At 24.9% G+C, this 14,627-nt stretch overlaps 1 protein-coding gene across 1 annotated transcript; it reads left to right on the plus strand.

Moving 5' to 3' along the window:
* Positions 1 to 6,641: 6,641 nt before the first annotated feature.
* On the plus strand, positions 6,642 to 8,590 carry Bm9693 (Uncharacterized protein; the record flags this gene model as incomplete). The annotated part of the gene is made up of 6 exons (XM_001895802.2): positions 6,642 to 6,784; positions 6,963 to 7,078; positions 7,438 to 7,559; positions 7,833 to 7,919; positions 8,136 to 8,284; positions 8,446 to 8,590. The coding sequence occupies 6 exons, from the start codon at positions 6,642 to 6,644 to the stop codon at positions 8,588 to 8,590; spliced, it is 762 nt and encodes a 253-aa protein (XP_001895837.2).
* Positions 8,591 to 14,627: the final 6,037 nt, after the last annotated feature.

Below are 14,627 nucleotides of genomic sequence, written 5' to 3' on the forward strand. Positions count from 1 at the left end.
TTAGTTTGTTAAGATCACCCAAATTGCATATTTATTTAACGTAACGTAAATGTTTCGATTACGTGACTTCTTCAAAATGAACTATCACATTTCCACGTGCGCACACCTACACATATTCATATTATCATTAGTTTAGTCTAATTTGATAGTTGAAAGAATATATAATTCTTCTTATGTACAGCATTAAACTAGTGAAATCAGTAAATAATTGATAGGAATATTATCAATAAGATAGAGTAATGATAAAAAATCAAACATAGATATATGCGACATTTGCAGCTCTGTCTAAAAATGAGTCTTAGTTGCTGTGACAACTGCAAAAGCTCTATTAATTAACCAAAGTTCATCCATCATCTCACGCTTAGGAATCCGTGAGCCCGCAAAACGTCCGCACGCCCACACACGTAAACACCTTTAGCACCTACACTGAAAAACAAACTTCATCCATCAAAATTCGAATGTCACCAGCATTATGACATAATGTTGTCTCAGCAATCTGGAACCTTTGATTATTTCAATTAGAATTAAACTGTTCTATAAATCTTGCACTCTTGTAATAATGAAAAATATTCAAATTTATATATTTTTTAAAGGAAATTTATTTTTTGGAAAGTTTCTGAAATTGAAATGAAAATTTAATCAAAATTAGATGAAATATGGGACAAATCAATTTCTGTTATGAATGACAGCAGTGAAATCATTTATTAAAAGCTTTATTAAAATCTAAAATTGAGAAAATATTTCAAAATTTAATTATTATTATTCTTTCTATCTTGCATTACTAATATTTCTACAAATTTTTGATTTATTAATAATTATAGATAACTAAAATTATTTGTATAATTATTAATTATATATTCACAACAGTAATATTGTTATTAAAACAGAAATAAATTTCAAAATAATTAAAACTTTTCCTTTTTCCACAAAAAAAATTTTAATTTTCGGCAGTTTTATATTATCATTATCACTGTATTATTATTATTATTATTATTATTATTATTATTATTATTATTATTATTATTATTATTATTATTATTATTATTATATTATTATTATTATTATTATTTTATGATAATCATATTTCTTTGAAATTGGAATTTCATTGAATCAATTAGCAAATAATATTTTTGTGCGTATAAATTGTTGAATAAATAATTTAAGCGTAATTGACATTACACACAATGAAATTAAAAGAAAATTGAATTTGTACAAAAAAGAAGAAAATAAAATTTAAAAATGCAAATTATAGATTTTCTTATTAAACATTTATTATCCTTAAAATATTTTTTCTTCTATATTTTATTTTATGTTGACATTCTCTAATAATAAAAAAACAGAAAAAAAAATGTTTAGTCGCTTATTAAAAACAATAATCATTGCAATAAAATAGATTTTCAATTTTTTTGAAAGTTTTTCAAATTTTAAAATATACCTATGATAGCTATTAATCTGAAATTTAATTATATAACTTTAAATTGCTTGTCAAATTCTCAAAATTAAATTGTATATGTAGCGCTTCAGTATTATCAGAATGATAATAAACTTTGATAGTAAAGTCATAAAATGGCTGCAAAATTTAACTCATAAAACTCAGTTTATCATAAGATTTTTTTTTTTTAAATTGCATATTTTTTAAATTAGCATAGTTATAAATAAAATATCTGATAAATTCAGTGTTCATTTTTGTTAATGTTATTATAGTTTTAAGCGAAATGCAATTGAAATGTTCGGTGCTACTGGCAAAACAAAGTAAGTGGAAAAGTGGTAAATAAAGTTTTTGTTGAAAATAATTAAAATAAAATAGGTAGTAGAGGTTTCTTCTAGAATTAAATGAAATAAAATTTAAAAATTCTGATTAAAATTAGGATTAATTTCAGGAGAAGAAACTTATCTTCTATGTTATTTTTATTTATTTATTTTTTTGCTAACTAGAAAATAATTTAGCAAATAGTTAGTAATATCAAAGAATTGCATATTTCAAGAAAACAGCTATTGTATTAGAAATTCAATAATTGTCAAATTTTAGAAATCATTGTTACATTTCTATTAATTTACTAGAGTTCATTTAAAGTGCTAAAATTTTAAAATAGTTAATTAAAATCTTAAAATATATAATTTTTAAAAATTTGCAAAAAAAAAAAATCGAATACTTTACTAACATTAAAAAATTTTCAGGAATACAGTAACTGTCACTCAGCCAAGGCTAAGTTTCATCGATATGATTTAAAAATTATGGAATTGTTGAAATTTTGAAGAGAAAAAAAAAAATTCAGTGAAATATCTGATAAATTTTGTTAAAACAAAAATAAATTAAGCATTTTTTAGAAAAAAAAAAAAAAAAAACAACTTTTACTTCATTTTCATGTAAATCTAGAAAAAATATGCTGAATAATTTAATTGACGTAGCTCACGTCAAAAAGACGTAGCACATTCTTACGCACGTTATCGCAATAATTTAATGACAAAAAATATTTGTTCCTCTGTTGTTTAATTCATAAAAACTTTTTTAAATTCATATTGAATTTGACAGAACAAAAATTCTTATTATGAATTGAAATTTGTAATTTGCTATTTTGAAATCTTATAAAATATACAATTTTTTCTTACGTCAAATTCAATCTCTAATACCAATTTGAAAATTATTTCAAGTAGTCAAGAATTGATATGCAAACAGAGAAAAAATAAATAAATAATAAAATCTATGAAATTTGAAGAATATTATTGTTCATTGAAGTGTGCACAAATAAATAATTTTCGAGCTTTAATAAAATTCTGATGAATACAACGATAATATTAATATAAATTCTTATATAAATGTTTGCATTATCAAAGTATCACTTTAAAATCTACAAAAGCAACAAATTTACCAATCAATTAAGTTTTATTTTACATAAATTTTTTAAAAAATTAATGAAAAATTAAAAGAAAACAAAATTTTGAAAAAAAAAAAAAAAGAGAATTTAATGTTTGTGTAATTTTTTGCATACATACCTTGTATGAAAGTGATAATTTTCAGCTTTACTATATCAATTAAAATATTTTAAAACAAAAATTTTTTTTCTTCAAAAAATTTGAAGTTTTTAAAATATTTTATTTAACAGATTTTTTTTTTTTTTTTTGATTATGTAATTTTGCATATATAATTTATAAATTGGAAATAATTTGAAAATTTTTAACTATTACTTTGTGAAGAATTGCACATGTAAGAATGCATTCATTAGTTAAATTAATAAATTAATATTCTTATTCTGTAATAAATTTTTATATTATTCAGTATTTTTCAAGTTATAATTATTTTGTACTGAAATATTTCCATCAGCATACTACTTTTCAGTTCAATTTGATAGAATTTGTAGTACTAAAAAAAAAGTTCTAAAAATGAAAATTACTGGAAAAGTATTATTTAATTTAAAAAAAAAAAAAGAAAAAACTATTTAATTCATATTTTATTACATAATCAAATTGTAATTAATTATTCTTTCAATTTGTCAAAAAAGTTCAATCGATTCCGATCAATAAAATTGATTGAAATCAAATCGCTTCAAATTGTCCTTTTTTTAATTTATTTTTTATTTTTATTTCATTCCCATTTTCAAGCATTTTTAGCTTTCACAAGCAGTTGTACAAATAACTGAATCAAATATCACATACCATTTCATTTTTCATTTCCCATTTCGAAACATTTATTTATTCATTCATTCGTTCATTCATTCGATGATTTACATATTTCTTTCATTTTATCATTTTTATGATTTTAACCTCTAAATTCAATTCTATCACATTTTTAAAATTGAAAAATGCAAAAAAAAAAAAAAAAAGAAAAAGAAATTTTTTTTTCTTTGTTTTTTTTTTAACTAATCATTTTCAATTAATCACTAATTCCAATAAATTTATAATTTATTTTGAATAAAATGAATTCAATATAAATTTTGATTATTGAAAATTAAAATATTTTTTTTACAAAAATTATATTACTTGAAAAATTTTTAATTTTATAATTTTTTAATAGTGTCATAACATAAGTAAATGAAGTGATATCCAATTCTTAGAGAGTTTTCACTTTTTTTTTTAAAATTTCTTTTTGAAAAAAAAAAAAAAAATTAAATTTGCCATTGTTATCAGATAGTTGCGCATTAGCTTTACGAGAAATATATATCGATGATAATTTTTCAGAAAATTTTAATATGTTTAGAGATCATTTCTAATTATTTGTTAGCACTAAAAGGGTTAATTTGAGAATGATGTGACATTTTAAAGAGACGATGAATTTTTGCGCTCACTTAAATAACTTTATGAGATATTTGCGCATCAGTCATAACTTTAAAATAATTAAAAATAATCAAATAAACAGTGTAAATTTTTTAATTTATTCTATTTTATACTTTATCGCATTTAAACATTGAAACATTTGGTAATGTCAATTTTTCATTCTCAATGATTAACAGCAAAATTGCTGTGCTTATTAAACCGGAATAATGCTATCCGGTATCGATTTACATTTGAGAAAAAATCTGTACATATGATTTCTGGAAAATTATTTCATTATACATTTTTAATTTTGAACTTTGTTGTTTTTCGTATTTCTATTTCTTCGTTTATTTTAATGAATTATTACATCCCAATATTTCATTTATATTGTTTGGAGATGTATATGTTGCTTACTAGTAATGAAATTGTTTTCCGGTACAATTCCGGCAAAGAATTATTCATGTCATGTCACGTCTATTCAATTGTTATTTCATAGTAGCTCTTCTCCTTGTCTCGCCATTTCCGTTTTCCGGAAAAATGTTTATTGATCTGGGATAGGTTAATATTTTTTTATTGATAGGCTAATATCTAGTTATGGCTAAATGTCAATTTTAAATTTTTGATTTTTGATTTTAGTTTAGATTTTCATTTTCCAATTAAAAGTATCAGATCAAAATCTGATATTTATTTTATGGTAATCAAAAAATCGAACTTTTTTTGTTTTAATTTTGGAGTTTTTTTTGTAAGATTCATCAAGTTCGAAATCGACGATAAATTACAATTTCAAATTTTAAAAATATGTTTTTAAGTAACTATAATTTTAGTGCAAATAAAATGCAATTGAGATGCAAAATAAGTTTCTGAATAAAATAAATTTATTCAATTTAATTTAAAATCAAAAATTCGACTGATAGTTTTACATTAACTTCGTAAAATAATAAAATGATATTAAATAAATAAATAAATATGTTTGATTCGATTTTAGATTAATAAAAGTAGTAATTTATTTGGTAAAACAGTTAAATTTCAGTAGCAGTTGAAAAAGTTCCAATTCTTTCAGTTCATTCATCCCAAATTTTTTTTAAGTATTTTTTTTTCACATACGTGATACGTGTACATACTTAATGTGAATTATTTTAAATTATTTTCATTTAATTCAATAGTTTCTTTCCACGTACGTGTAATATGCATCACTGAAAATTACTTTTATTTAACTCAACGAATAATCATTTTTTTAAGTGATAATTGTGTACGAAGCATTGAAATTACTAACATTTAATTCAAACTAGTGAACATTATTTCTTTTATATACGTAATACGTGTACGTATATCACGTTTAGAACAGTTTTTTATCAATATGAAATAAATTTATGCATATTCATATTATCAACATATTTTAGGATATTTAAAAATATTTTACAACAATTTTTATGTCAAAGAAATTCATCTAAAATGCATATAGTTTATTATACAATTCAAGCAATTCTAACATTATTGAATATTTGAAAACAAAACAAAAAAAAAAAAATGAAATGAAAAAAGTTTAAAAGAAAAATAAAAAAAAAAAAAAAGATAGGAAAAAGGAACGATCCACAAAACTATATACCTTATCGAATCAAACGAATTGTTAATGAAAAGCAAAATGGCGGAATAAACATTTCAATAAAAAAAAAAAAAAAAATAAAGGGCATGCAAACAAAAATTACTTTTCCAACGACTTTATTGCCTTTTTCATTTTTGCTTTTTGCCTTTTTTTTTTTTTTTTTGTATTATATTTTAAGAAGGAAAAGGTAAAAGCGAAGAAAAAATTTATCGATCATTTTCTTTGATCATAATATAAATATTTCATTTATGATTGTCACTTATTTATCAACTTTTTTAGTTCAAAAAAGTAAACAAATTGTTTATTGTGAAATCATTTTGTTATATTATCAATATATTATTAATTATTGATGGCGCTATTTGGACAGTTTCATTTTATTGCTTTCTATTTTAAGCTTTCTACCGTATACTGTTATGTTATCGCACTTTTAAAAGTCATTTAAAATAATTTGATAAAGATTATCAGTTCGATGATATTTGATAATATCAGTGTGTTATTATGTTCGCAATAAATATTTTAACATATCGATGGAAAAGTTTTTTTCTTAAATCAATCAATAAAAATGAAATATCATTGGCTTTGAAGACAGATAACAGAAAAATAAAAGAAAAAAATTAAAGTTCAACAGATCAATCAATAATATTTAACCTTTGATATTGTATTCATCTGAATTAATTACCAGAATAACTTAAGAAATTATGTTATACTAGTAATTACTTTTGCTAATTGTCAGGAAATTTACGAAATTTTTAAAAATAAATAATTAAAAAATGAAATTTGCAGAGAAATGTCGCTATTCAATCAAATGAAACTTAGTGTCGCAAAAGCATTACAATTCAGTATTGATGGCAATATATTTGAAATTCCGGAATGTGCGGCACTAATGACAACTGATAAAATTTCAATTAAAGTAGCTAATGACACTCAAATGTATTTATTTTATGATCAATTTTTATTCTATTGAAAATTAAAATTTATAAATTACTAATATGAGAAAAAAACCAAAAAGATATTTTGCAGTTAATCAATTAAATGGCTATTAATTAAATTTAATGATACATTAAAAAAATTAATTTTGCTTTTTTTCTTTTTTTTTTTTTTCATTTAGAATTAAAGCAACAGTGGATTTCATTGAACATAACAATACAAATTTTAATATTCGTTTTCTGATACGAGATGAAAGGAGAAATAAGAAAACAATTATGTCTGCTAACCTGATATCTGGTACGGTATGTTACTTTATTCATTTCTGTAATATTATTGGTTTACGGTATAATTGTCTTACGGTATGTTAGATAGACCAAAAATTGGAGAGAGAAAAATAAAAAAGAAAGAATTTCAATAATTTTTTTTTAATCATTCTCATAATTAAATTTGATAATATGCATCATTTATTATTAATTTTTAGAATACAATGATATTTATATGCTATTATTAAATTTCTTTTTAAAAAAAATTTAAAATTAAAAGTGTAATAGAGAAGAATGAGTTATTTATTGTTTCAGAATTACTTTTATACATTCGAAAATATAGAAAAATCATTAAACTAATTTACTAATTTAATTTTAAATTTAAATTTATAGGTCATGGTTTTGAAGTAAAAAATGCAACTGGAGCACGAGTGATGAATATTAAGATACCCAACAATACTGCATCATCATCAATTGGCAAAATTGTTCATCCACTCAGTACCACAATTTATAAGGTAAAATATTAATTTCGCTCATTGCTAATTTATGAGTCAATTAATTAAAATTTAATTTTAATCAATAATTACTTTATAATTTTAAATCAGTACAAAAAGTAATTTGTTGTAATAATGTAACATAATGTTATCTTCATTTATGATTAACAAATTTCATTCAAAAAATCTTAAAATTATATCATAGAATAAAAAAAAATGATTAGATGAGGATGGCTTATTCAGTGATGACAGGTCAGAAATTAATCGTTTTATTAAATTTTAATTTTATTAAAGGTATTATATAATAATATAGAAACAAATAGTTATCGTTTTCAAGTGCATCATTTATCATCAGATCAACCAGTAATTAATGTTGAAAAGGTATACTTTTTACCTTCAAAAATTATTTTAATAAATAAACGAATAATTTCTAGAATTTCAATGCGAACTCATTAATGAATTAATTGCATTATATTCCAATTGGCTTTCAAATAAGAATTTGTCATAGATGTTAATAATTTCATTGAACGATTCTGTGATAATAAAAAGAAAAAATTATATATCACTGATAAAATTTTAATCATTAATTATCTGCAGATAACTTTATCGGTATATCCAGTACTTAAAATGATTGGTTTACTAGAAACTGAATGTATCTATCGATTCAAACGTATGGATGGCATTGAATTGGCACGAGTTTATCCTAAAATTGTCTTAAATGGAAGGACACTTATTTTAAAATATGAGTAAGTGTGAGTTTAATTCAAATAATTTTGATTATAATTTATTTTTAAGAAAGAGAGAGAGAGAGAGAGCTTAAGTGAAATTTTTAGTGCTAATTTGTGCTAAAATAGTTTCAAAAGAAAAATTATTCAAAGAACTTTTTTTTTTTTTTTTCAATTTACAGAATGATGCAAGTTGGAATGCAAATGCGTGCAGTAATCTTGGGTACATCATTAATGCTTGTTCTGCATGAAGTATATCCGGAAATCCGGGATGCACTAACCGCATCAACTGTAGGTGATGGATGTGATATAGGTAATATTATCTAAAGCTATGGAATATTGTTGTCATATTTAAATGCAAAAATTAATTTTTTTTTCAAAAATTTATCAAAAAAAAAAAAAGAAATATGCAAATTCTATTCTAATAGTTGTATTTATGTTTGATTTTTTCAAATTTATTCCGTAATTTGCTTAAAGTTTGTATATGATTGTTTGAACTTTCAATTTATTCTTTTTCTTTCATTCAATGAATAAAGCATTGCTTTAATACATTTTAGGATTTTTTGTTAGAAAAAGAAATTTTCAGCTATTTAAGCTATTTAAAGGATTTTTAATAAATTCTATTTTAATTTTACTACATTTTAAGTTGCATTTCCATCGAAGAGATAACACTTCGAATGTAAATGAAAGACATAACGAATATTTGTAAAATTTAGGTTAAAAGTTAAATAACTAAGTTAGCGCTAAGTATAACAATTAAATAACCAATTGATATTATTGTTATTAAATTGTTAATTCAATGGAAAATATTTGAAAAATGTTTACAAAAAAAAAGAAAAAAATGTTGATTTGATATTTTTTCCTATAAAATTTCATTTTCGTTTTCGATCGATTATCTTTAAAAGTGTTAAGAAAATATTAAGCAAATTGCAATGACATACGAATTGATCAAAATTTTTGAATTTAATAAAGGATTTTATAAAGTATGTAAGATATGTATGAAATGAAAGTTAAGAGATAGAATTATTTAAAATATAAAACAAAAATAAATTTTTTTTAAAATATTTATAACTGCAGTTATTACCTTTTTTCTCTATCAAAATTTATATAGCAAATTTAAAATAGAAAAAAATATCTCTTTTTTCCTCCTCAAATCTTTCTAAAATAAATTAATGAACAAAAGTTCAAAGTACAAATATGATTTAATGTGAAATTTTCAAATCATTATGCAATGTTAATGTAATTAATAGTGAAGTTCAAAAAAAAAAAAAAAAAAACGAAAACACTTCTGAACAAAATAAGCAATGATAATTTGATAATTTTATGGTTTCATTAAAATGCTTTTAAATTAAATATTTGAGAAAAACATTAAAAATTGATTTTATATGATATTTTTCACTATTAATATTTACGGTTTCGAAGATGATTCTCTAAAATCAAATAGAAATTCCACTTTGAATTTTTGACCTTAGTGACACAAAAAAGCAAAAAATTTTTAATTTCGCTTCTATTTAATTCATCAAATATGAATTGTGTTGTATTTTTGTGTCATCAAAGATAAAAAAGCTTCTCGAACAAAGTCAAATTTAAAATTTAAATTCAAACAAAAAAAAATTTTCACTGCTAAATTTAAAAAGGTAGTTAAAAATTAATAGAGCAACAACATTAATAATAATGACATATGTTGATTAATTATGTATTTTGTCAGAATATTAAAATATTCATTTCATGATTGTTGAAATGTACTGAAATTTATCGATCAAATATGTTTGGAAAATTATGGAAGTTATTCGATATATCTACTTTTTATTCAAAAGAAAAAGAAAAAACCTTTATTTTTTCAATGTTCGCAAAAGCTTAATTAAATTTTCATTAATAATTCAAAGATTATCAAATATTATTAAAACTAATTATAATGAAAGTTTAAAATAGACACTTGAAATTATATTCATAGCTTTAAATTTATACTTATCTCTTCTTGTAATTACATCTATGTCTCTCTCTCTCTCTCTCTCTCAATAATTTTTCATAAGATTAAAACAAGAAATTCAAATATTTTAGTTATGCGCTCAGTGTATGTTATCATTGGCGCAAAATTTCTTGATGGTTCCAGCGGTTTTTATATTTATCATCAATAATTTATCACTATTGTTAATGATATTGCTAATTTCACACAGTGTGACTTTGGGAATAAAAACGAGATTGTTGTTGACAAATGACCGAACACTGGGATATACCAGTGAATGAAGGAAAAAGGTAATTGAGACAAGATTGGGTAAAAAGGGAAGATATGTGTGGAAGTTTAAACACTGACCTAAAAAGCAGAGGGATTCAAGCATTGACTTACATAGCAGCGGGATTCAAGCATTGACCTACAAAGCAATGGGATTCAAGCATTGACCTACAAAGCAATGGGATTCAAGCGTTGACCCACAAAGCAACGGGATTCAAGCATTGACCCACAAAGCAGCGGGATTCAAGCATTGACCTACAAAGCAATGGGATTCAAGCATTGACCTACAAAGCAATGGGATTCAAGCATTGACCCACAAAGCAACGGGATTCAAGCATTGACCTACAAAGCAATGGGATTCAAGCATTGACCCACAAAGCAACGGGATTCAAGCACTGACCTACAAAGCAATGGGATTTAAGCATTGACCCACAAAGCAACGGGATTCAAGCATTGACCCACAAAGCAACGGGATTCAAGCATTGACCCACAAAGCAGCGGGATTCAAGCATTGACCCACAAAGCAGCGGGATTCAAGCATTGACCCACAAAGCAACGGGATTCAAGCATTGACCCACAAAGCAACGGGATTCAAGCATTGACCCACAAAGCAGCGGGATTCAAGCATTGACCTACAAAGCAATGGGATTCAAGCATTGACCTACAAAGCAATGGGATTCAAGCATTGACCCACAAAGCAGCGGGATTCAAGCATTGACCTACAAAGCAATGGGATTCAAGCATTGACCCACAAAGCAACGGGATTCAAGCATTGACCCACAAAGCAGCGGGATTCAAGCATTGACCTACAAAGCAATGGGATTCAAGCATTGACCTACAAAGCAATGGGATTCAAGCATTGACCCACAAAGCAACGGGATTCAAGCATTGACCCACAAAGCAGCGGGATTCAAGCATTGACCTACAAAGCAATGGGATTCAAGCATTGACCCACAAAGCAACGGGATTCAAGCATTGACCCACAAAGCAGCGGGATTCAAGCATTGACCTACAAAGCAATGGGATTCAAGCATTGACCTACAAAGCAATGGGATTCAAGCATTGACCCACAAAGCAACGGGATTCAAGCATTGACCCACAAAGCAGCGGGATTCAAGCATTGACCTACAAAGCAATGGGATTCAAGCATTGACCCACAAAGCAACGGGATTCAAGCATTGACCCACAAAGCAGCGGGATTCAAGCATTGACCTACAAAGCAATGGGATTCAAGCATTGACCTACAAAGCAATGGGATTCAAGCATTGACCCACAAAGCAACGGGATTCAAGCATTGACCCACAAAGCAGCGGGATTCAAGCATTGACCTACAAAGCAATGGGATTCAAGCATTGACCCACAAAGCAACGGGATTCAAGCATTGACCCACAAAGCAGCGGGATTCAAGCATTGACCTACAAAGCAATGGGATTCAAGCATTGACCTACAAAGCAATGGGATTCAAGCATTGACCCACAAAGCAACGGGATTCAAGCATTGACCCACAAAGCAGCGGGATTCAAGCATTGACCTACAAAGCAACGAGTGGTTGCATGAATGCGGGAAAATTTTTGATAGCATATGAGTCATATGTTAACAAAGGACATCAGAAAACCTGAAACACAATCAACAAAATTTCAAATCGATAGGGAACCGGAAACCCATTACATGATATGCGGAAATATTCTCATAACGTTTAAAATTGAAATATCATATAGGCTGACTCATATCGATGAAAAATTGCATAATTATCAGAAATGCGGGAAATTCCTTTGGTATTGTCACATATGAATTGAAAATTCAATTTGGAAGTTTTAATTTTGATGAAAAGTCTTATCATTGAGAAATACGAGAAAATTTTATCATTCAATTCGAGAATATATGAATTGTACTACAAAAGAGGAAAGAAACAGTTAGTTGTAATTACTCTTCCATTACTGCAGATGATATATTCAGCTAATTAATTAATTAACTAATTCTTAATTCGAGATTTTTATTCAATTTCTTAATTACTTCCATTTGTTGCTATGAAAATGTTATCTTGAGAATTTACATCATCCTCGTCTATTACTAACACCGATTTTTTGGCTTCTCTTTTTTTAATCAAACATAAATGCATTACTGATTACAATTATTTCCATCCTAAAATTTTCAATCATTTTGATTTTTACTGTAGCATCAAAAGTGAAATCTAACAACAGCTTTAAACTAAGTTTTGATTCATTTTCTCGTTTATTAAGTGAAATATTTCTTATTGGATGAAATTTGCATAACACTTTTATTTGATTTGATTTGATCTAAAATGTTGAAAGTTACATTCCTTTCATTTTTTTCCTCACAACTACAATATGTATACAAATAATCCCATCATTTGATTGATCATTTTAATAAAAAGTTAAAAATTATGAAACAATGTATATTACTTCTAACTTTAATTTCAATCTTATAGGAAGAAGTGAATTAGGAAGCTATGTAATTTGACTATTTATATAAATCATAGAATAATTTTAAAAAAATTAATAAATTAAAATGATGCAATTTTTGTTATTATTCCATTTCTTCATTTAATTACTTTCAAATTAAAATGTAGTAAATTTTGTTTTTTATCGTTCCATTCAGAATTTTCAGCACTGCAAATTGACTTTTATGATTGGCTACTTTGGCATTAAAATATGCTTCGTTTTAATGAAGATTTAAATTGAAACGATATTAAAAACTGATTAGAAAAATCAATAAACCAGCCAAAATTCTGAAGTACGATAAATTATAAATTATTTGTCTTCCATAAGTGAAAAATTTTTTCTCCTTTTGTTTTTTGACACAAATCGCTATGCTCAATGTAAAAAGTTGATGAAGTGAAAATACCAGTAGACGTAGTTTAAATAACGATAATAACTAAATTATTTGCTAATTTACCCACAGCTATACTACATTATCTGATAATTTACCCACAGCTATTTCATAAAATTCAAAAAACTATCACAATAAGCCATCGGTAAAAGAAGTATAATTCCACAACTTTTCCCATGATACGGTGTAAAATTTCGATATTTTTCTAAATTTTATTGAAAGCAATGAAATGATATTGCAAAATTAAATCGTTCTATTTGGTAATACCAGATACGATAAAAAAAAAAGACAGAAAAAATATTAAAAAGAATAAATTACCATGGATCTGACCTATGACCTATGAATAGATTACAATCATAAGTCATATGACTCCATTCACGGTTACATCCACTTTCCATCTTTTTCACATTCTTTTTAACATGCCAGAAATTTGTTCTACTACATTCAAGAAATGCAGCATGCATATATGCATGCATGTGAAAAGCAAGAATATGCATGCATAACAACGACAACAAAAAAAGAACCAACGACACAACCGGAAGTAGAAGAATCAACAAAAATTTACGAGAAAAATCAGGAAAAAAAAACCACCAGAATTTTTTATAAGGAATTTGAGAAGAATGTTCATTTGCTTTTGCATTCACATTTAGCAAAATTTCTATTCTATATTTTTAGACTTAATTATTATTTTCATAATAAAATATTGTCACAAAATGAAAAAATAAGGAAATGATATCTGTTGTCTAATCGTAAATCAACAAAATATTATAAAGTATAGTTTCATGAATGCTTCATTAAATTTAAAGAACAAAATAAAATAAAATAAATTAGATGTAATAAGCAGACACCTATCAGTGAAGGAAATGAAACAAGAAGAGTAGTGCAAACTACCTTCAGTTATCATAATTCCAACAACAGCAATTGACTGCAAAAATAAAAACTAAAAAACTTCAAAACAATTTTAAACTAACAAAGTTTTTAAGTGCCACAAAAATAATAATCTAAAAAAAAATACATTTATATAAGATAGAATACTGAACTTGAAATGAAACTAAAAAAAAATTTTTTTTTTTTTTTTTTTGAAAATTCATAACTGAAATAAATAAGTGATTTGATTTAAAGTGAAGAAATCACAAGTGAGAAAAAATACTTCCGGAATTTGATTTACAACTTTAGCAAAATGTAATTAACAATACGTCAGATATTGGAATTATAACTACATTTCTTCACCACATGTGATAACTTATCATTTCACTCACCAATTAAAAAATTTTAAAAAAT

Source organism: Brugia malayi (assembly GCF_000002995.4).
Source record: "Brugia malayi strain FR3 genome assembly, contig: Bm_v4_Chr4_scaffold_001, whole genome shotgun sequence".
NCBI classification, from domain to species: domain Eukaryota; kingdom Metazoa; phylum Nematoda; class Chromadorea; order Rhabditida; family Onchocercidae; genus Brugia; species Brugia malayi.